A 22,179-nucleotide genomic window follows, 5' to 3' on the forward strand; every position below is an offset into this window, starting at 1 on the left:
GGGAGGAAAATAAAAGGAAGACAAACAAGGACATTAAAAGTGTTGGTGAATAAAACATAAAAAATAACCAAAATAATGAGAAATGGGAACACATTTTTTTTAAAAAAGGATAAATTAAAAAGAAATAAAATGTTTGAATTGTTACAAATCTCGAAGAACAACAGATCAGATAATTAGAAAACCTGTGGGTGGAAAAAAAAGCAGAAGAGATAAAATCAGAGAGACAACAAACAGGTGAGAGAGGCCCAAAGGAGATGACACAGGTCAGCAGAGAGAACAATTGTGGAGGAACAAAGTGGGTGGGGGGAGAAGATGTTCGGGAAACACATCTAGGCGAAAAGAAAGAAGCAGGTTGTATTTAGAGAAAGATGTGTTTACTCAACAGATTAGTCACCATTATACCTCTTTGCTTTTGTCTGGAGAAGGAGGGACTGACTGACAGGCTGAGAAGAGGGGAGGGAAGGAAACAGCGAATCACCTCTGTTTGTCAGATGAAGGAGGTACTGACGGGTAGCATGAGGAGAAAGGAAATCAGAGCAGCGGCAGGATAAGAGGGAAATAAGTGATAAGAGAGAGAAGAAAAAGGAAGATAGTGAAGGTGGGGGGGGTGCAGGGAGAAAGAAGAACAAGTTGGGGGTTCACTGTTTTTTTTTATCCTGGAAGGTGTGACTGACTGACAGGCTGACTGACTTGACTAAAGAACGACAATGAGCTCTTCCTCCAAGGTATTACTCACAGATAGGGAGGGCGAGGAAGACTGTTTAGTGTTTACATCAGTAATTACTGTTTTTACCTTCAGCTTCATGATCAAAGTCTCTCTGAGCTCTCTCACACACACACACACACACACACACACACACACACACAGACAAATAGACACGTGGATACACCAGGTGTTGGCTCGTGCCGTGTGGGCGTGGTAACTATGACGTCTTCACTGAGATGATGAGCTCACACCGGTGCTGCCACACTTCCAGGAATGATAAGCTTGTTATGATCAGTTGGCATTACGTCTTCTCCGACATTAGACTGATACTGTGAGTTCTTAAAGGGGTTCAAATTGACATCAGTATTTCTTACACTGGTATTAAGGGAGACCCAAAAAAATTCTATGCAGTGACGAAAACCTTTTCTTCAACTTTCCATCTTGAACATACAGTTTAAAGGGGGGGATAGTGAAAAAGCTCAGACAAACTGAGTGAACACTACCTGCCCAGCTACAAACAGCAGACCTAGCAACTCAACAGTGAACATAGTGGAGCATTTAGCCACTAAAGAAGCAGATATTTCCCATAGGAGTTGCGGGAGAACAAAAACACAGCTCAAAGGAGTTTAATTAGTGGTGTTCAGAAACAATTACTCCAAATGTAAGTTAACCATGATAACTTTTTAGGCGATAGTGTCAATCTTAAAGTTTGTTCTGCTGCCATGAAAGGACACAAAAAGAACAGTTAACAGAGTTTTAACAATCATTTTTGACATTTCTTTAGTAGTGATATAGGGAGATAGAACTGTTGGTCCATAGCACAAAATGGAGATGACCACCTTTGGCTCCATAATTGATCAAATTGATTTAACTGATTTCCCATAATGCATTCACGGTTAATTATTAACATTTAGACCTCCTGGGGACAACTGATTTGTCACCTCAACAGCATTAATTATGAATTCCTCAATCACATATATCCATATACAAAAGATGAACCAAACAATTGTCATTAGTCTTCTATCACTGGAAGAGCAAAACAAGCGGAGATTATGGAAAGAATAGGAGGGAAATGGCAAAAGAAGGGAAGAGGTGCAGAGACACACCACCTGGATGCTATCTAGTTGTATGAACAGCTCATGTGTCATAAAGACATCAGTATTGTGTCAGTTAAAAGATAAAAGAGCAAACATATTCTTGTCCTGTTTGTCCGTAATCATAAGTGAGACACAGAAAACAAGACACTGAAATGATAAGTCTGTAATTGTTTCAGTTTGGCTGTGTTTAGATGAAGGAAGGTACCCTTCATCTAATCAAAGACTCAAAGACCAGACCACAAGGTGAATCAGAAACAGACTAAATGTCGGGGAGACAAACTAGTGCTGTTGGTCTTAAAAGAGGATTTACTTTTAATGTTGGTTTCCCAGAAGACATTTTTATTCAGTGAGTTACCAATCTGTAGCCATTACAGAGGGATCTACTTCAAGGCATTTTGTGTAGAATTTGATTAATCAGAATATTACTAGGGTTTATCTGTGTCCATAAGTACCCAAAACTGAGCTCCATAATGTGATTTGGCTAACTGCTTTGAATGACTATAATATTGGCTTTTGCCAGTGAAGCTTTTAGTTTACAAACCCAGTGTTTGCTAACCTTCAACAAGTGAGGAAAGAAGAACATCAAAACATTTTGCTGCCCATAACATTGTTTTTTATTTTTCAGTCATTTATCTTTCTTGACAGTTTTATCTCTTCGGTTCTCTGAAAAGTCAAAGTTATTTTTAAGAGTTACAAGACAAAAAGGGGGAACCACTGATCTGTCCCAGCTGGCCACCGTGGCTATTAGATATCGATATTTGCTTGAATTTAGGTTGTGAAAAATTCACTTTCAAGACATCTAATGCCTGATAAAGACCATGAAGCTCAAAACGTTCTCTTATTGGAAAATCAATTAAATATTTATGGGGGCAAAGTCTAGTGTGCAGACTTTTGCATCTCTTGCATGATTCTTGTCCAGCTCCTGTGTGTTTATCGTCTGGATGTATGTAGAACCTAATGCCTACATCAATTTGACGTAGAATACTGATGACGAATGCAAAGGTATTTTTTTGGTTTCAAGTTGTGTTGTAGAGTAAAATCCAACGTGGACCTTAGTCCTAAGGTATGGAGAACAAAACTCAAAGTCTGCTCAGTGTCATAATATTAACGTCCACACAACATGAAATTCTAACCTGGTTAGACATAAAAAATATCATCAACCCAATTTTCATTTCGACTAAAATTAAGTTTGAAATTTCTTTAGAATGTAACATGAACACTAAACAGTATTAACTTGGTTCTCAAGTGATCTCACCGAGGTCAAAATGATCAGTTTTCTCTCCATCATTACCCGCTGCACCTCAGCTACAGTCATTTACTCATTTTTGATCGAATGAATACTTATTTTATGTCACAACAAACAACACAACGACGTCTTTAAAAGATGTGACTCTGTGTCGTTTGCCTTTTGTAAACATTTGCCATCTTGTTTGACATTTTCTTCTTGTCCTACGTGGGATTTTAGGATTTTACTCTTGAGGTAGAACCACGAATGGCATCCTGGTAGTGATGATGATAATTATGTTATGATGATGATGATGGGAATGGCATTAATGCTCTCCCTCTTTAGTAGGACATGAGATTCCACAGGATCTTATGTGTGCACATAAACCTCAGCATGGCTGTGGATTGGACGGGGGGGTTGGCTGGGTGGGGCATGGCAGGGAGAGAGAGACACAGATGGGCGTTTGACATCCTCTCTTTCTGCACTGATGCTGGCTGAGTCTTTTCTGGAGCTGCTCCAAAGCACAGTCACCTTTTTCTGGGATGAAATGTTAGGGAGCATAAACACTGGTACACAGTGAAATACAAACTTCAGGCACCGTTTTATTAAAAGCTCATAAAATGTACTTGTCACCTTGTTTTTATTAGAGATTTAGAAAATGTTAGGCAGCGGATTATAGCACAGGAAAACACAACAAGCATCCCAAAGCCTGTTGAATGGATTGCAAAGGATAATTTAAAAAAGACACACTTGAAAACGGAGAAGGAAAGTCAGAATGGTTTAATATTGAACAATATTTAAACAGAGTGAAAAAAAAGAAATAAACATGGAAAGTTGCCAGTAGGACACTGTGATTCTCGCACATTGTCGGAAAAAGGTGGAATCGACTCACACTCTCTGCATATGGGCTTCTGTGGGTTTCCTTCTGTGCTGCTGTTGTTTGTGATTTGAGGATTTGTTTGGGTGTCTCAGTGTGGCATTTGCAGAGAAGTGCATGGGATGTGGCGGCTTTAATGTCTCTGTGTCTGTTTGGCAGCTTAGTGTTATGTCTTTGTCTGTCTCGTCCTTCGTTGTTCTTCCACATGTCTCATATGTCTTTCTCTCACCTCTCTCCGTCAACTTTTTTTTCTCTTTCTTCCTACTAAGGTCTTTCTGACCCACATCCCCCTCCCTCCTTGCCCTGGCTTAATGATTATTTGCATGATTCTGTTTTTCATGTGTCACTGTGCCTTTGTGTGTTCTGCTTTGAGCACTTCCTGTGTCTTCACCTGGCCAGTTGTGGTTTGTGTTTCATACTGCTGCAGCAACACTTATTGTCAGTCTAGGCAGCATGGAGGAAAATAGCTCCATACCTCTCATTTTATTTTCTCTCTTTGCTTTCAAAAAGCAGTGATAAGGATGATCTTGACTGTTAGAATTAAAATTGATGGAAACCTTTACATCCATTTTACCTGTTCTGCACATTCTCTATCATACTGAAAGCTTTTAAAGCAAGATGTTTCCACCATGTATGATTGTGCCATCATGGTGGCATTGTCGTAAATCTGTCTGTTATGTATTAAATTGATACGTATCCCATATAAGAGGTTAAACTTAAAGGCATACTGGTAGTTTGGATTTTTTAAATGAGGTTTTACGGGGTACTTATCCATAGTCAGTGTGTCACATACAGCAGTTATCAGTCGGCACGCCCCCAGTTTGGAGAAGCAGGCTGGAGTCTGACATTGAAGCTAAGCAATGTAATGTTTTTGAGGGGTCAGAAACAAAATGTATTTAGCCACTTAAAAATGTCCCACCTAAAATAAAATATTATCAGTTTAAATGTATGCTGTACTGAGAGATTTTTTAAAACTTAAAGTTTTCCATCAGACAGCCTCAGTTCCCCATATATGCTCTTGTCAAAGCCTTCAGGCTCCACTGACAAAAAAACTGCAATTATAGCTTGCTGAACACAGGAGTTGCTGGTCTACCGCTGCTTCGATCACATAGTTTGTGTGTGTTATTGTGTGACTTTGGTGAATCCACACTAAACCTTTAAATGCCAAAGTCACACAATGACAAAAACAAACTAACTGATTGAGGCAGTGGTTGACCAGCAACTCCTGTGTTCAGATATGTTAAATGACTGTTTTTTCTGAATGGAGTCTGGCTTTGAAGAGAGTGATATTACTGCTTAATTTTCCCTTTGTAAATCACTGTCTCACATTAAGGTAAAGTGGTAAAAAAAATGTCAATATAGTGTACACTAAAACTGATATTGAATTTATAGGTGTGACTTTTTTAGGGGAGATACGTTTTGTTGCTGACATCCACATCAGTAGATTGCTTAGGTTCCATGTCGGACTCCAGTCTGCTTTTGTATGTTACATACTGTCTGTGGATAAGTACCCCATACAACCCCACTTCAGAAAATCTGAACTTTCCCTTTAAACACCATTGCTGCCTAGACTGGTATGTTTGATGTCATGGTGGCTGCTGACTGTCAGAGCTGATCTGTTTGTTTGACAGTTTGTTGTCGCTCATCTGGCGCTCGTTCTGCACACGTGCAGCAGAAACCTGCTTCCTGCTGGCCTGGCAGCACAGTTGCCATGTTGGATTGATGATGGACTCGTCCTGCTGCCCTCTGCTTCTCCTCCAATCACAAAGCTTTCTGATTATCGATTAGTCACTCATTGATCCTCTCTTTTGCTCTTTTCCTCTCTGATGATTCATAGCGAGCAGATGAGAGTATCACGATCGACACCACCCTGTTGGTCCATTTTTTCGGGAAGAAAGGGAAGGCCGAGCTTACATTTGATGACTTTTACAGGTACTAATAAATATATAGATGGCAGCATTACATTTGTGCTCATGTTGTAAACAATTTTTACCAAATTGCAATATAGTAACATGCCTCTTTTGGTAAAGCTTCTCCTTTCCCTTCCTTGGTTTTTTTTAGGTTTATGGATAACCTTCAAACAGAGGTGTTGGAAATTGAGTTTCTGACTTATTCTAAAGGGATGACCACCATCAGTGAGGAAGACTTTGCCAAAATCCTGCTTCGCTTCACCAACGTGGAGAACATCAGTGCCTACCTGGACAATGTGCGCCAGTGTATACCTGATGAGAAGGTACGGTATCTAATATGTGAGAAGTTCTTTATTGAGACAGGAACACAGACAAATTGACAGAAAATAATATTTTCAGCTGTTTTGATGAGGTCACGTTCACATTTTTCGTGGATGTGTCAGTACAATATAATGTAACGTCTTTGTGTTTCTGCTTGTTTAGATAATGTTGGATAATATTTGAAATGTATAGATATCTATCCTTATCTGACAACTGAAAACCATTACATGAGAATAGTGACAGAAGTTGCAGTTCTGTGGTAGAGCGATGAGCCCTATTCACACGGGATTACGAGGGGACCTGATGTGATGCAGCACATTTGCATGTGATAAGCAATGTCTTTATTTAACTGACATACCCCCCAGATATTGTGCACACAGTCATTTTCTTTTCACTCTTTTTTAAATATATATGTATATGGGTTTAAGAAAATCGAACTGTATTTGTGTGACTCCTGAAAATGTGCCACAGTGTCACGTTTCATCATCATCTTTTCAGATTACTATTTTACACTCAAAATTATGTCAGAACTTTCATTTACAATTGCCAGCAGGACCTCTGGGAAAGAGGAAGGAAAGAGACACTGATTCATATTATTAAATGACCTTTGAGTTTGGCAAAATGTGGTAGAAAATTTTCAATAGAATTTGTTCTGAACAAATTACGGGCATGGCAGAATTGCATGATCGGGATTAGAATCACAGATGACCTTTGCAATGATTCCAAATTACACGAGGTCCCCAGGTAATGATAGTTCCTGTGGATGGGGCTATGGTCTGTATAGATTTTATGTAAGATTTAATAGATGACTGCTTCTACTGTAGCTGTAAAGCTTTCCAGGTGAACATGACAATGTATGCTGTAGTTTTAAAGACAGTGATATTAACAATGATGACCATCCACTGTGTTTCCCCATTCATCTTACTAGGCACCTGTACTGCCTAATGGGAATTAAAGGCTCCCATAAACATGTCAAAGTGATAAGCAGTTCAAACTTAAAAGGGTCCTCTTTGTAGTATGCACCTCAGGTTAATCATCATTTTTTTCTCACAACACAAGATACCTTTTCTAACCTTTTATCTGTTTAATTTCTTCTTCCTGCTGTGTCGGTGCTCCCGCCTTCCAGCCATCTAGAGCGTCCGTAATTTCCCACCACTGTCTCTCCCCGAGGCTGTTGTGGCTCTCCACACTTCAGCGCTCCACTGTCTCACTTGACCACACACACACACACACACACACACACGACAGCACTTTTAGCTAGCATGTTATCTATCTATCTATCTATCTATCTATCTATCTATCGGTCTGTCTCTCTGTCTGTCTCTCTGTCTGTTGGTCCGCATGTAAATACGGTATGCAACCCAACTTTTTTTCTGTCCCTCCTTTCTTTCCTTTTCATGCGGTGGAAGAAGCAGGTTTGTCTCTGCTTCGTTTGATACACAGCCTGTGCAGTTACAATTTGTCAATCTATCCTGCTGTTTACTTCTTTGTTTACTTCCTCCATATGAGGGATAACACGGCTGCCTTATATCTATTTATCTGTGTATGCAGACTGCATTTCCTTATTTGTTTGAATTTCTAGATTATCTAGCGGTCTAGCCGTTATGAGTTTGATCTTGATTCACAGCAAAGAGCATGGGGTGGTTACGGCTACTTGTTGAATGGCTTCAGCATTATTAATGTATGCAGCTACTTTGGAGTTAAGAAACCCTGCAAGAAGGTTTGTAATTGTCCATATCATGCACACACAATCCTGTCATTAATGACTTTTGTCATTAATAGGACTATTTCATCGAATCTCTCAGTTATTTACTGATAGTATGAGTAAGGTGGAGGTTTTTTATTTTATTTTGGTTTGTTAAATTTCCAGAAAAAGAGTAAATTTGCCTCATTGGATGCTGGATGCACGTCTCTCAGGGTCCTTTTGGATCGCAGCCTGTGCTGAAAAACTCATTTCTCTCATTTTCAAGCTTCTCTTTCTCCAGAAAACAACATTTTTATCAATATTTTATCAACATTTCTTCCTAAAGTCATTTTCTTGGTTGGTTCACGTGTTTTTTTCTGGTATTTCAGGGAATCACCTTTGACGAGTTCAGGTCGTTCTTCCAGTTTCTCAACAACCTTGAAGACTTTGCCATCGCCATGCAGATGTACAATTTTGCATCTCGCTCCATTGGACAAGGTAGGTAGAGAGCAATGGCAGCTCTGACAACAGGCACCGAGGGTCTCTGTTTACACACACAGATGAAATGCTGTTCCCTCTGGCTTAGAGTTCAACAAGTAGTTGAAGTTTTCAGAATTGCTTTTAACTCTCTCTTCCACCAGATGAGTTTGCAAGAGCGGTGTACGTGGCCACTGGGCTAAAACTGACACGTCACCTCGTTCACACCATCTTCAAGATCTTTGACGTGGATCATGATGACCAGCTCTCCCATAAGGAGTTCATCGGAATAATGAAGGACCGGCTGCACAGGGGAGCCAGGGTGAGGAACTTTTGTGTGAGGAAAACTGAAAGATTGAGAGAAAGAGCTCTTAGGCTTTAAACTGTTCAACCTTTAAATTATAGATAAGTAGTCCAAGTAATATTCAAAAAGAAAAAGACTAAAAGGAGACAAAATCACAGCCAGTCACAACAAGAAGGACAGGATTGTATTGATCCCATCACAGAAATTCACCTCCATCCACATGAAGGTCAGAGGTCAAGGTCAGCTGCAGAAGTCATACATGGAGATGAGTGAGATTTACTGTATGAACTTACAGTAAAGGTGAAACATACAGGAATTACCGAAAAAACAGTTCATCTTCCATATTAAGGTAATATATAAAAAGGATATAAAGTTATTCTGATAGAAGAATGAAGATTATCCAATAAAATCACCTCCCACGTAACTTGAAACTCATAGTTAAAGGTTTTTATGAAGTATGAACAAAAAACATACTTTCAGGCCAGGTTTGCAAAAGTTAATACTTTTTCCACATTCAATTAGCGCTACAATTACACCAGATACTTTAGTATTGTATTTTATTCTGAGAATTGTTTGGAATAGAACAGCTGAACACTGAAACACAGGAGCTGTTCATTTATGTTAAAAAATCATCTTTACCCTAAAAAAGTCCAAGCTTCCTTTACCTCTGCTGAACTGTCTAGTCATAGGTTTGCACATATATGTCGACAGTAGCGAATAATGTAAATGGGGAAAACCACCAGCATGAGTGCAGCAATTTTGTAGTTTCTTTTGCAAAAGATGTTCCCAGTGATGAATATCCTGTATAATGAGTAGACCACCTGCTGTTTAAGAGGCTGTTTCCATTCATTGTAAGGGGTTTTAAAACAACAACCGCTATTGTCGCCCCTCTGCCACTGCAAATGTTCTCAAGTAATTACAGAATTACAGGAAATGAATAATGTGGCCAAAATGGAGTCACAAGAAAAAGGACTTAAATATCACAAGTAACATCTCTACTGGCATCTGCAGAGACTACAGTGAACTGAATAAAATATTAGATTAAGAGCATTCATTACAGGCTGATAAAAGGCCCTAAGCAGATTTAATGGAAACGGGGATGTAAAGACTTCTAAATATTGACATGGTTGTGCTTTTTTTCAGGGCTTTAAGTTTGGGCCTGTAGGGTGACAGCTTTTAACAACAGCTGGTAACAACATCAGTGAATTACTTGAAGTGATGAAAAACTGAACTGAACTGGAAATCACCTCCAGGGATGTCATAGTGTTGTTCACGAGGAGGGATACTGCCCTCTGGTGGTGTGTTGTGAAACTTTATTGCAGTTCAGAGCTTTTAGCATAGAACACATGCATGAGATGCCAGGCTGTTGCAAGCTTACACTTTGGCTGATATGCTGCAAACATCACTAACATTTCACAACAGTGACATGTAAGTTATTTTTATGACCTGGATGCTGTCTTGGCCTCACAGTCTTGGCTCATTAACAAGTGTTCTCTCTTTCTCTCTTCGCTTTGCCTGCATCCTCATTCTCTTTTTCTGCCACTCTCGTCTGTGCTGCCATCACCCCAACCTGTGCTGTAACCCTCCACTCTCTCTTTTGTCTTCCCTGACGCCTCTCCCTGTTTTCCCTTCTTCCTCCTTCCATCTTTTTCTCTGCCATGACGTCTATTCACTGACCTCTCAGGGCTATAAATCTGTGGAGCGTGCCACATCTTTTAAATCCTGTCTGAAGAGGGAGCTTGCAAGCAGATAAGTACCACCACCAACAGACAGTTCCATTAAGTTAATGTTTATTGTTTTAATTTACTTTTTATCGTTCACATCAAGAGCTGTATAGCTGTCTAGCTGGAATTTGACTTTTACCAATAACAGTATGTCTTCTGACATCTCTCACTTTCATGTTATACTTTAGTCTTGACTCAGCTGCAATGCATCAGCGGCATGGGTACATTTGAGTTTAGTCAGGTAGTAACAACTTCATGATAGTAAAATGCCCTGCTATCTTCTGAATATTTAAAAAGAATGGTTGCTAGCTGAGGTCCTGTCCTTAAGAAATGCATACCATTTCTAGATTTATTCATCACATTTTCCAGTCACGGTTACATTTACTTGTACTTCCTGTAAACTTTGCAAGATCACTACATTGCACAGTCTGTCAGTAGTTGTACAGAGTTGCAACATCAGGTTCCTCATTGTTTTAATTTTGGACAACCCAGAGTGTGTGGACAGCTCAACTGCTCATTTCAACACTTTAATCCAAAAACAGAGATATAGTAACACACAGTTAACAGGTCTGACTTCTGATCCCCAGCATGACTATGCCTCCGTTTGCTCCGTGTTTACCAGGTGAAGGGCCGGCACCATACCTCCTTCTCTGGCTGTGTTCGCTCTGAGGCCAGAAGACAGGTGCACCAGCTCTGGAGGAGCTACAAGGAGAAGCCATAGAGGAGGAGAGAGAAGGAAAAGAGATGAAGGAAGAGGTCTGATGATGGAATAAATCAAAATGGTCTCAGTGACCTGAGTAAACAATATTGTGTTCTCAAGCACAGATCTCGAATGGACCTCCAAAGTTAATAATAACTACAAGCATGCCTGCACACAGCTGACTGATGCTCCGTATGATCATAATGAGCACCATCACTCCTGTTTTGGTTCTGTTTTTTCTAGTCATCTTGACATGATGACAAGTATTATTTACAGTGTATTAAAAAAACAGAAGAATTAGATACAGAATTAGATTAGAAAATATCTTCAATGTCCAAGCATGCCACCCTCAAAACAGTCAGTAGAACTGCAATTAATGATTATTTATAGTTTGAGTAAATATATAATTGATTTTAATTACATTTTTAAAAAGGGTTAATTAGCTAAATTATTCTGAGCAGCCCAGTAATGTCAGGTTTTCATCTATAACAATATTCTATAGATATATTTAAGCAAGTCACAGCATTTTTGAAGCTCTACCAACCATATGTTTTTACTTAATAATGTTTTCAATTATTTATCAGAGCTATAAAATATGCCTTTTTTAAGTAGGAATACCCAGTTAAACTACTACACTACAAACTGTAACAGCTGGAAGAGCACAAGAGTCATTAAATAACTGTAAACTATTTGATAATATAATCCTTATACAATAAATAGCTGTAATATAGAATAATATGTTAACCTACAGTGAAACACTGAAACTGTAGAATTAAATGAAGGTGTGCTTTTATTTTGCTGCATAATTCATTGTAGCGTCTTTACTTAAATTTTGTTTGATTTCATTTAGCCATCATAGTTGTTTCTTTTTATTGCACTGAGAGAGTATATAAACACTATCACTAAAGTTAGGATGCTATATAATCCTGATATTACAAAAGCACTGGGGATGGCTTTGACCTGGATGTGATGGCATAAAACATAAAAGGAAGGAAAGAGATTATTTTGTAATATTGTCATTGTAATTTCAAAACTTGACATGACTGAATCCTTAATGTCTTTACCTGATTTGTGTCTTAGTTGCATGTATGGCAATATATATGTTTAGACACAGATATCTACATAGGTGCCTTCTTTCCATTTCCTTTCTCATCTGAAAATATTACATAGCAAACCAGACTTTTCTCCGCAAGTAATTCATCACTGTGTAGCTTTAAAAGTAACAGATCTGCAAAACGTGTGGGTTGATTACATTAGATGCACTATCTCTGATTAATCGCCTTTTTTTAATATGTTGTAAGATATTATGAAACATTAAGTATAATTTTTTGAGTGTATTGGTGTGAAATATGGAGTATATTTTGACTATATTGAAATGAAAGAAGACGTCTAGATGTGTGAGGAATGGTGGGTCGTAGTTCTCATATTGTAAGTTATTCTGAAATTGTTTGCAATAATTCATGTATTTGTCACGTCGGTATATCTGGTCAATTATTTTTGCATGCGTGAATAAACTATTTTAAAAGAACAGGCGAGAGCCGTGGTATTCACTGAGCATGCGCAACGAAAGGGCATTACACAACCCGTTTTTAAGCGACAAGCACGGACATGTCTGGTTAACTTTACACCTGGATTTTGGTGTTTTGTGTTCATTAGCAAATGAAAAGTGGGTGTTACAGTCCCGAAGCTGCTAACTACATCGGTAAGTTGTGTTACAATATCGTTACTAATGAGGCATTGAGAGAAAGGTGTTGAACACCTGAGCTTGAAAGTGCTAACGTTAACTAACGTTACTGGTTAGTATTATGCTGGCTACGGACATTATCGGGTCTGTTTTCTCTTTTTCGCAGTGACCTTATTTCTATTTATTTCTGACAATGTGTGTTTCCTCGGTTTATCTGTAATTTATAGAACTTCTGAAGCGAAGAAATTAAAATAATGTAATTTGGCGTCGTCATTAAACTCCAGACAGACAGACGTAACTTGAACCAACGTCAACGTCAAAACTAATTAGTTTTTCCAGAAAGTTCAACCGTGTTTTCGTGGATGTATGATTGTTATCTGTTGTTAAACGTAAAAAAAAGTACTCTTACGACATAATATTTATCTGTTTAAACTATATTTTCTAATGTTTTTAACAGTTCTCGTCGATCAAATTGTTAGCTAATGAAATGCTGACCCCGTGTGTCGCAGGGAAACAACTGTAGGTTAAACGGCAAAACTGAAGACGGGCATCATGTTACCGTGAATATGAATGTCGATTTTGCATACATTTCCACAAGATGTAGCTATTAGCTGGTGTAAACTACTTATTTTGCCTGCCTGTCAGTTGTCAACGTTTTAACTTTTTAAGGTGACGTATCTGGAAACCCTTAAAATGCGGCGGATCTGGTGTTAGGGTTGTAAACGGAACTGTATTTCCTTGTTATTGAAGTCTGTCAGGAATTCTATAAACGACGCACCACTCCGCTTGCATCTGTTGTAAACTGTTCAAACTCAAATTTAACAATCTTAAATACTCGAAACGTAGTCTCTTTTGATATGTGGTGAATTTTCCAATCAATTCGGTCATTTTTGAAGGCGTACAGCTCGTTAAAAACAGCAAATATGGAAAACGCGTCTGTTGCTCACTTCGCAAAGCATTGTGGGTGTTTTGGAGTTGAACGTAAACTTTTAATCAGCACCTTTAGTTGCAGCTTACATTATAATCTTATTGGCGTGGTTTACTGACACTTTGTATACTGCTCGATCGATGAGAGTTTTGGGCTTATGTGAGAGGAACCACGAGTGAGAATGATCTTTCTGCGAATGGCATCCTGTTTCCACACAGTAATACGCTAAGACTATACTTTCAGGGATCATTTCTATAGTTACTGACTTGAGAAATGTGTTTCTAAAGTGTTTGGTCTCGCTAACCACGATGATGAGTCGTGATATTCTCTTCTGAGCGTGAAGCGGACAGAGAGTAATGATTCAGTTCATATGCTCTCTGTCATTGATGACCGTTCTTTGCTTCTTGTGGAGCACAGAGGAAGAGAATATGATCAGAGTGGTAGCAAATGTATGTGAAAAAAAACTATAAATTAAAGTATGGAATAACATGTGCCTGTTAATTGCTGTGTATTCTCCAATACTTGTTGTTAGCTGGCATGAATGACAGAAACACTATGAATGATGTAGAAAACACTGACACCAGATAGTTTGGCAGATATAGCGGCTTGTAAGACTGGAGTCTGAACACCACAGCCACTCACTGATATCCATTATTAAAGTCTCATCTATGTGCAGTTAAAGTTGTAGAGGCCTGTGTTATGATTACATCTTAAATACTTCTGTTTTAAGACCTACATTAAATGGCGGTGCTGTTGTGCAGTATGTCATAGGAAAATAATGAAATAACGTCCAATAAGTCTTAATAGAAGGGGTTGACGGATATTGGTTTTTCAGGGCAGATAGCGATTATTAGTAGTTAATAAGACCGATAACCGATATTTGGAACTGATATGTATATATCTGTGACTCACTTCGCAAAGCATTGTTGGTGTTATGGAGCCGAATGTAAACTTTTAATCAGCACCTTTAGTTGCAATTTACATTATAATCTTATTGGCATGTTTCACTGACACTTGTTTTACTGCTCAATCAATGAGAGTTTTGGGCTTATGTGAGAGGAACCATGAGTGAGAATGATCTTCCTGCGAATGGCATCCTGTTTCCACACTGTGATACACTAAGACTATACTTTCAGGGATCATTTCTATAGTTACTGACTTGAGAAATGTGTTTCTAAAGTGTTTGGTCTCGCTAACCACGATGATGAGTCGTGATATTCTCTTCTGAGCGTGAAGCGGACAGAGAGTAATGATTCAGTTCATATGCTCTCTGTCATTGATGACCGTTCTTTGCTTCTTGTGGAGCACAGAGGAAGAGAATATGATCAGAGTGGTAGCAAATGTATGTGAAAAAAAATGACTAATTTCAAATGAAAAATGGTAGATGCTTGTCAATAATTGCATAATTGCCACTACTTTGTAGTGGTTTGTATGTATAACAGAAGTATTATTGATAACGGAAAAGGTAGAGTCACCAGATATTTAGGGAGTCACAGCAGCCTGTTAAGACTGGAGTCTGAACACCACAGCCACTCACTGATATCCATTATTAAAGTCTCATCTATGTGCAGTTAAAGTTGTAGAGGCCTGTGTTATGATTACATTTTTTAAACTTTCGTTTGGAAGACCTACATTAAATGTTGGTGCTGTTATGCAGTATGTCATAGGAAAATAATAAAATAACGTCCAATAAGTCTTAATAGTAGGGGTTGACAGATATTGGTTTTTCAGGGCAGATAGTGATTATTAGTAGTTAATGAGACCGATAACCGATATTTGGAACTGATATGAATATATCTGTGACTCACTTCGCAAAGCATTGTGGGTGTTATGGAGCTGAATGTAAATTTAAAACCAGCACCTTTAGTTGCAATTTACATTATAATCTTATTGGCGTGGTTTACTGACACTTTGTTTACTGCTCAATCAATGAGAGTTTTGGGCTTATGTGAGAGGAACCACGAGTGAGAATGATCTTCCTGCGAATGGCATCCTGTTTTCACACAATGATACACTAAGACTATACTTTCAGGGATCATTTCTATAGTTACTGACTTGAGAAATGTGTTTCTAAAGTGTTTGGTCTCGCTAACCACGATGATGAGTCGTGATATTCTCTTCTGAGCGTGAAGCGGACAGAGAGTAATGATTCAGTTCATATGCTCTCTGTCATTGATGACCGTTCTTTGCTTCTTGTGGAGCACAGAGGAAGAGAATATGATCAGAGTGGTAGCAAATGTATGTGAAGAAAAACTATAAATTAAAATATGGAGTAACATGTGCCTGTTAATTGCTGTGTATTCTCCAATACTTGTTGTTAGCTGGCATGAATGACAGAAACACTATGAATGATGTAGAAAACACTGACACCAGATAGTTTGGCAGATATAGCGGCTTGTAAGACTGGAGTCTGAACACCACAGCCACTCACTGATATCCATTATTAAAGTCTCATCTATGTGCAGTTAAAGTTGTAGAGGCCTGTGTTATGATTACATCTTAAATACTTCTGTTCCAAAGACCTACATTTAATGTCAGTGCTATTATGCAGTATGTCATAGGAAAATAATAAAATAACGTCCAATAAGTCTTAATAGTAGTGGTTGACGGATATTGGTTTTTCAGGGCAGATAGCGATTATTAGTAGCTAATGAGACCGATAACCAATATTTGGAACCAATATGCATTTACAATACTAATGAAAATATTTCTGTAGAAATTTAGAACTTCGAATATCATAAACTCCAACACAAAACTTTGTATAAATGCCTTAGCAAATGCTTTATCAAAACCGAAACATTCAACATTATATACAGCAAGTTCCCAGCAACTTTTTCATTAAGTTCAATGAAAATGCTTACACTTTCTTTGAATGTATTGTAGACGTCCTTCCCTGGTGTTTGATGAGTGTAATACGCATACTTTTTTAAAATTAATTTTATTGCCCTGATAATAAGCCAAGCCAATAACCTGTCCACCCCGACTCAATATATTGTTTTTTTTCTAGCTTAATACAAATGTATGTGTGTGGGTGTAGTTTAGGCCCAGTGTCATCAATATTAACATTTTTCATGATTCACATTATGATATTACTTAAATGAGCCTGTTTCATTGTTACATAATAGTGTAGAAGGCCTGACAGTTACAACATTGCTGAGCAGGGAAGTGTTTGCTCAGTGTTCATCTGTCACATATATTTTAGTCTTCACATGAGCCTGTCCTCCTGTCAGACATAAACTGCTTTAAGTAATGCAAGTGTTACAGTAGAAAAAATAACTGAAACCCTGTTATGAGGACAAATAAGTGTCTTAACACCAGGCTCCACAGTACATGCAGTCTACTTAAAAAAACACGTGTGTAAAGATGACTAACGTTAAAACAAGTGTGAAAAACATCACATTTACTGTCTTGAATGTAAACTGGGCCTTTATCATAACCTGTGTGACTATTTTCAGTCAGAAGGATAAACTTTTGTCTTGTCAGTATTTTGAACTTCAGCTAAACTTTCTGTAACTCCTCTTTTCTTGCTCTGTCACCTACATTCTTAACACCTTCTATAAAAGCATTTTCTTTAGCTCAGTATTGCCTCTCTCACGTTTGTGTCACAGCTGTGCTCGTCACAGTCATACAGTGGTTGTCTGTGCTGTCATTTTCAAAAAAACCAGACTGGACAAGACGCGGCAACTGGAGGAGTTCATGGCAGGAGGAACCCTCAGTGAGAGTGATTCTCCTGTGAATGAGCTGCAGTTTTCACCCTCAGACAAACTAAGACTATACTTTCAGGGATCATTTCTATAGTTACTGACTTGAGAAATGTGTTTCTAAAGTGTTTGGTCTCGCTAACCACGATGATGAGTCGTGATATTCTCTTCTGAGCGTGAAGCGGACAGAGAGTAATGATTCAGTTCATATGCTCTCTGTCATTGATGACCGTTCTTTGCTTCCTTGTGGAGCACAGAGGAAGAGAATATGATCAGAGTGGGAACAATACACATTTAAAAACTAATATAAACATAAAAACAAGCTCTTTTGCTTACTTAAGTATGAACTTAAGTGCATTTAACACTTAAATTGTGAAATTAAGACTTTGCCACAGTTCAACAATGATAAAACTTTATTTGTGTTAAGACAAGAATTTAATCAGCAAATAATTATTTTATAATTCAGGTCATTCATCAAGGAGATTCTTGTACATGAATTACATAATGCTTCCTTTATAATAAAAAAAAAATCCAACTGAAAAAACATAACTACATACAGGCAGTGTCTGAAAAATCACACTGAAGTGTCCATTTTAGTCTTCTTAAAAGTGAGGTTTTCTCTTGAGTCAGTTATTATGATTATATTATTATGATCACCTCTGCAGGACTTGATGTTCTGTAATTGAAAAACAGACCAGTTTAAAGAAATGAAATAAATATCAGATTTTGCGGTATTATGAATGTTTATCGGGACATGAACACATCTTTTCTTTGCCCAGTCAGTGAGAGAAGAGTCTTTTCATCTGTTCTTATTGTTGTTTATAGATTTACTTACCCGAGTCCTCTGAAGCACACAATGATTATCTTCTGTACCTCTGAACCCTGAGTGACAATCACTTTCATGTGAATCAGGTGCAGTTTTCACCCACAGTCAAGTTAAGACTATACTTTCAGGGATCATTTCTATAGTTACTGACTTGAGAAATGTGTTTCTAAAGTGTTTGGTCTCGCTAACCACGATGATGAGATGTGATATTTCCTTCTGAGCGTGAAGTTGACAGAGAGTAATGTTTGCATCATATGCTCTCTGTCATTGATGATTGTTCTTTGCCTCTTGTGGAGCATTGATGGAGGGAATATGATCAGAGTGGAAGCAGCTTTCATGTAGATAAATGAAAAGAATATGTTAATCAAATGTTTTGCTTTAAAGCAGTCTAAAAGTTTTTCATGAATTTGTGAGGACACAAACAGATCATTTGTTGATTGTAGGGTTTGATTGAGATGTAATCAACACTATGTCAGTTAATCATTAATGCCGTTTGTTAAGTTGATCTTAGGCTGAAAATGCAGTATGCCTCTTTTATTGTAGAAAATAATTAGGCTGAAACAGAAATATTACAGTAAGAAAGTGTCTATAAATCACTTTGATTTCAAAACGTTTGTCTCATGACTTTAACATTTTATTTATGTGAAAAAAACAAATAATTAGGATATGAAATAATATGTACTCTTTAATTGCTGTGTATTCTCCAATACTTGTTGTTAGCTGGCATGAATGACAGAAATACTATGAATGATGGAAAAAGTACTGACACCAGATGTTTTGGCAGATATAGCGGCTTGTAAGACTTGAGTCTGAACACCACAGCCGCTCACTGTTATCCATTATTAAAGTCTCATCTATGTGCAGTTAAAGTTGTAGAGGCCTGTGTTATAATTACATCTTAAATACTTCTGTTCCAAAGACCTACATTTAATGTCAGTGCTGTTATGCAGTATGTCATAGGAAAATAATAAAATAACGTCCAATAAGTCTTAATAGTAGGGGTTGACGGATATTGGTTTTTCAGGGTAGATAGTGATTATTAGTAATTAATGAGACCGATATTTGGAACCAATGTACATTTACAATACTAATGACAATATTTCTGGCGAAAGATGCGGCGACTGGAGGAGTTCATGGCAGGAGGAACCCTCAGTGAGAGTGATTCTCCTGTGAATGAGCTGCAGTTTTCACCCTCAGACAAACTAAGACTATACTTTCAGGGATCATTTCTATAGTTACTGACTTGAGAAATGTGTTTCTAAAGTGTTTGGTCTCGCTAACCACGATGATGAGTCGTGATATTCTCTTCTGAGCGTGAAGCGGACAGAGAGTAATGATTCAGTTCATATGCTCTCTGTCATTGATGACCGTTCTTTGCTTCCTTGTGGAGCACAGAGGAAGAGAATATGATCAGAGTGGGAACAATGCACATTTAAAAACTAAAATAAACATAAAAACAAGCTCCTTTGTCTTAAGTATGAACTTAAGTTAACACTTAAATTGTGAAATGAAGACTTTGCCACAGTTTAATGATGATAAAACTTTATTTGTTTTAAGACAAGAATTGAATTAGCAAATAATTATTTTATAATTCAGGTCATTCATCAAGGAGATTCTTGTACATGAATTACATAATGCTTCCTTCATAATAAAAAAAAATCCAACTGAAAAAACATAACTACATACAGGCAGTGTCTGAAAAATCACACTGAAGTGTCCATTTTAGTCTTCTTAAAAGTGAGGTTTTCTCTTGAGTCAGTTATTATGATTATATTATTATGATCACCTCTGCAGGACTTGATGCTCTGTAATTGAAAAACAGACCAGTTTAAAGAAATGAAATAAATATCAGATTTTGCGGTATTATGAATGTCGATTGGGACATGAACACATCTTTTCTTTGCCCAGTCAGTGAGAGAAGAGTCTTTTCATCTGTTCTTATTGTTGTTTATAGATTTACTTACCCGAGTCCTCTGAAGCACACAATGATTATCTTCTGTACCTCTGAACCCTGAGTGACAATCACTTTCATGTGAATCAGGTGCAGTTTTCACCCACAGTCAAGTTAAGACTATACTTTCAGGGATCATTTCTATAGTTACTGACTTGAGAAATGTGTTTCTAAAGTGTTTGGTCTCGCTAACCACGATGATGAGATGTGATATTTCCTTCTGAGCGTGAAGTTGACAGAGAGTAATGTTTGCGTCATATGCTCTCTGTCATTGATGATTGTTCTTTGCCTCTTGTGGAGCATTGATGGAGGGAATATGATCAGAGTGGAAGCAGCTTTCATGTAGATAAATGAAAAGAATATGTTAATCAGATGTTTTGCTTTAAAGCAGTCTAAGAGTTTTTCATGGATTTGTGAGAATACAAACAGATCATTTGTTGGTTGTAGGGTTTGATTGAGATGTAATCGACAGTTTGTCAGTTAATCATTAATGCCGTTTGTTAAGTTGATCTTAGGCTGAAAATGCAGTATGCCTCTTTTATTGTAGAAAATAATTAGGCTGAAACAGAAATATTACAGTAAGAAAGTGTCTATAAATTACTTTGATCTCAAAACGTTTGTCTCATGACTTTAACATTTTATTTATGTGAAAAAAACAAATAATTAGGATATGAAATAATATGTACTCTTTAATTGCTGTATATTCTCCAATACTTGTTGTTAGCTGGCATGAATGACAGAAATACTATGAATGATGGAAAAAGTACTGACACCAGATGTTTTGGCAGATATAGCGGCTTGTAAGACTGGAGTCTGAACACCACAGCCACTCACTGATATCCATTATTAAAGTCTCATCTATGTGCAGTTAAAGTTGTAGAGGCCTGTGTTATAATTACATCTTAAATACTTCTGTTCCAAAGACCTACATTTAATGTCAGTGCTGTTATGCAGTATGTCATAGGAAAATAATAAAATAACGTCCAATAAGTCTTAATAGTAGGGGTTGACGGATATTGGTTTTTCAGGGTAGATAGTGATTATTAGTAGTTAATGAGACCGATAACCGATAACCAATATTTGGAACCAATGTGCATTTACAATACTAATGACAATATTTCTGGCGAAAGATGCGGCGACTGGAGGAGTTCATGGCAGGAGGAACCCTCAGTGAGAGTGATTCTCCTGTGAATGAGCTGCAGTTTTCACCCTCAGACAAACTAAGACTATACTTTCAGGGATCATTTCTATAGTTACTGACTTGAGAAATGTGTTTCTAAAGTGTTTGGTCTCGCTAACCACGATGATGAGTCGTGATATTCTCTTCTGAGCGTGAAGCGGACAGAGAGTAATGATTCAGTTCATATGCTCTCTGTCATTGATGACCGTTCTTTGCTTCCTTGTGGAGCACAGAGGAAGAGAATATGATCAGAGTGGGAACAGTACACATTTAAAAACTAAAATAAACATAAAAACAAGCTCCCTTGGCTTAAGTATGAACTTAAGTTAACACTTAAATTGTGAAATGAAGACTTTGCCACAGTTTAATGATGATAAAACTTTATTTGTTTTAAGACAAGAATTGAATTAGCAAATAATTATTTTATAATTCAGGTCATTCATCAAGGAGATTCTTGTACATGAATTACATAATGCTTCCTTTATAATAAAAAACAAAATCCAACTAAAAAAAACATAACTACATACAGGCAGTGTCTGAAAAATCACACTGAAGTGTCCATTTTAGTCTTCTTAAAAGTGAGGTTTTCTCTTGAGTCAGTTATTATGATTATATTATTATGATCACCTCTGCAGGACTTGATGTTCTGTAATTGAAAAACAGACCAGTTTAAAGAAATGAAATAAATATCAGATTTTGCGGTATTATGAATGTTTATCGGGACATGAACACATCTTTTCTTTGCCCAGTCAGTGAGAGAAGAGTCTTTTCATCTGTTCTTATTGTTGTTTATAGATTTACTTACCCGAGTCCTCTGAAGCACACAATGATTATCTTCTGTACCTCTGAACCCTGAGTGACAATCACTTTCATGTGAATCAGGT

At 37.6% G+C, this 22,179-nt stretch overlaps 1 protein-coding gene and 8 non-coding genes across 18 annotated transcripts in view; all 9 read left to right on the forward strand.

Annotated features, from left to right (window-relative positions):
- The window catches only part of LOC121942575 (mitochondrial calcium uptake 3a), a 37,725-nt gene extending 25,172 nt beyond the window's left edge, over positions 1-12,553 (forward strand). For 4 of the 10 annotated variants that reach the window (XM_042485823.2, XM_042485825.2, XM_088075675.1 and 1 more), the window contains 5 exons: positions 5,743-5,837; positions 5,967-6,138; positions 8,210-8,318; positions 8,462-8,619; positions 10,948-12,553. In XM_042485823.2, coding sequence (XP_042341757.2) covers positions 5,743-5,837; positions 5,967-6,138; positions 8,210-8,318; positions 8,462-8,619; positions 10,948-11,046 — 633 coding nt within the window. In that variant the 3' untranslated portion in view covers positions 11,047-12,553. Of the gene's footprint in view, positions 1-3,268; positions 3,284-5,742; positions 5,838-5,966; positions 6,139-8,209; positions 8,319-8,461; positions 8,620-10,285; positions 10,355-10,944 lie in introns of those variants that run through there. The other 6 variants (XM_088075670.1, XM_088075673.1, XM_088075674.1 and 3 more) reach the window with 4 other exon arrangements.
- A 1,311-nt stretch (positions 12,554-13,864) lies between these two features.
- LOC121942710 (small nucleolar RNA U3) lies at positions 13,865-14,079 on the forward strand. The gene has a single exon (XR_006105825.2). It is a non-coding gene; the product is annotated as a small nucleolar RNA U3 (small nucleolar RNA).
- A 678-nt stretch (positions 14,080-14,757) lies between these two features.
- LOC121940100 (small nucleolar RNA U3) lies at positions 14,758-14,972 on the forward strand. Its single transcript, XR_015776303.1, has one exon. It is a non-coding gene; the product is annotated as a small nucleolar RNA U3 (small nucleolar RNA).
- A 681-nt stretch (positions 14,973-15,653) lies between these two features.
- LOC148189932 (small nucleolar RNA U3) lies at positions 15,654-15,868 on the forward strand. Its single transcript, XR_015776304.1, has one exon. It is a non-coding gene; the product is annotated as a small nucleolar RNA U3 (small nucleolar RNA).
- A 1,536-nt stretch (positions 15,869-17,404) lies between these two features.
- On the forward strand, positions 17,405-17,620 carry LOC148189933 (small nucleolar RNA U3). The gene has a single exon (XR_015776297.1). It is a non-coding gene; the product is annotated as a small nucleolar RNA U3 (small nucleolar RNA).
- Positions 17,621-18,276: 656 nt separating this feature from the next.
- On the forward strand, positions 18,277-18,490 carry LOC121940551 (small nucleolar RNA U3). The gene has a single exon (XR_015776300.1). It is a non-coding gene; the product is annotated as a small nucleolar RNA U3 (small nucleolar RNA).
- An 878-nt stretch (positions 18,491-19,368) lies between these two features.
- On the forward strand, positions 19,369-19,584 carry LOC121940592 (small nucleolar RNA U3). Its single transcript, XR_015776298.1, has one exon. It is a non-coding gene; the product is annotated as a small nucleolar RNA U3 (small nucleolar RNA).
- A 647-nt stretch (positions 19,585-20,231) lies between these two features.
- On the forward strand, positions 20,232-20,445 carry LOC121940596 (small nucleolar RNA U3). Its single transcript, XR_015776302.1, has one exon. It is a non-coding gene; the product is annotated as a small nucleolar RNA U3 (small nucleolar RNA).
- Positions 20,446-21,337: 892 nt separating this feature from the next.
- LOC121940571 (small nucleolar RNA U3) lies at positions 21,338-21,553 on the forward strand. The gene has a single exon (XR_006105650.2). It is a non-coding gene; the product is annotated as a small nucleolar RNA U3 (small nucleolar RNA).
- The last annotated feature ends 626 nt before the right edge of the window (positions 21,554-22,179 follow it).

Source organism: Plectropomus leopardus, chromosome 3, assembly GCF_026936395.1.
Source record: "Plectropomus leopardus strain MGB_pleo_1.0 chromosome 3, ASM2693639v1, whole genome shotgun sequence".
In the NCBI taxonomy this organism is placed as follows: domain Eukaryota; kingdom Metazoa; phylum Chordata; class Actinopteri; order Perciformes; family Serranidae; genus Plectropomus; species Plectropomus leopardus.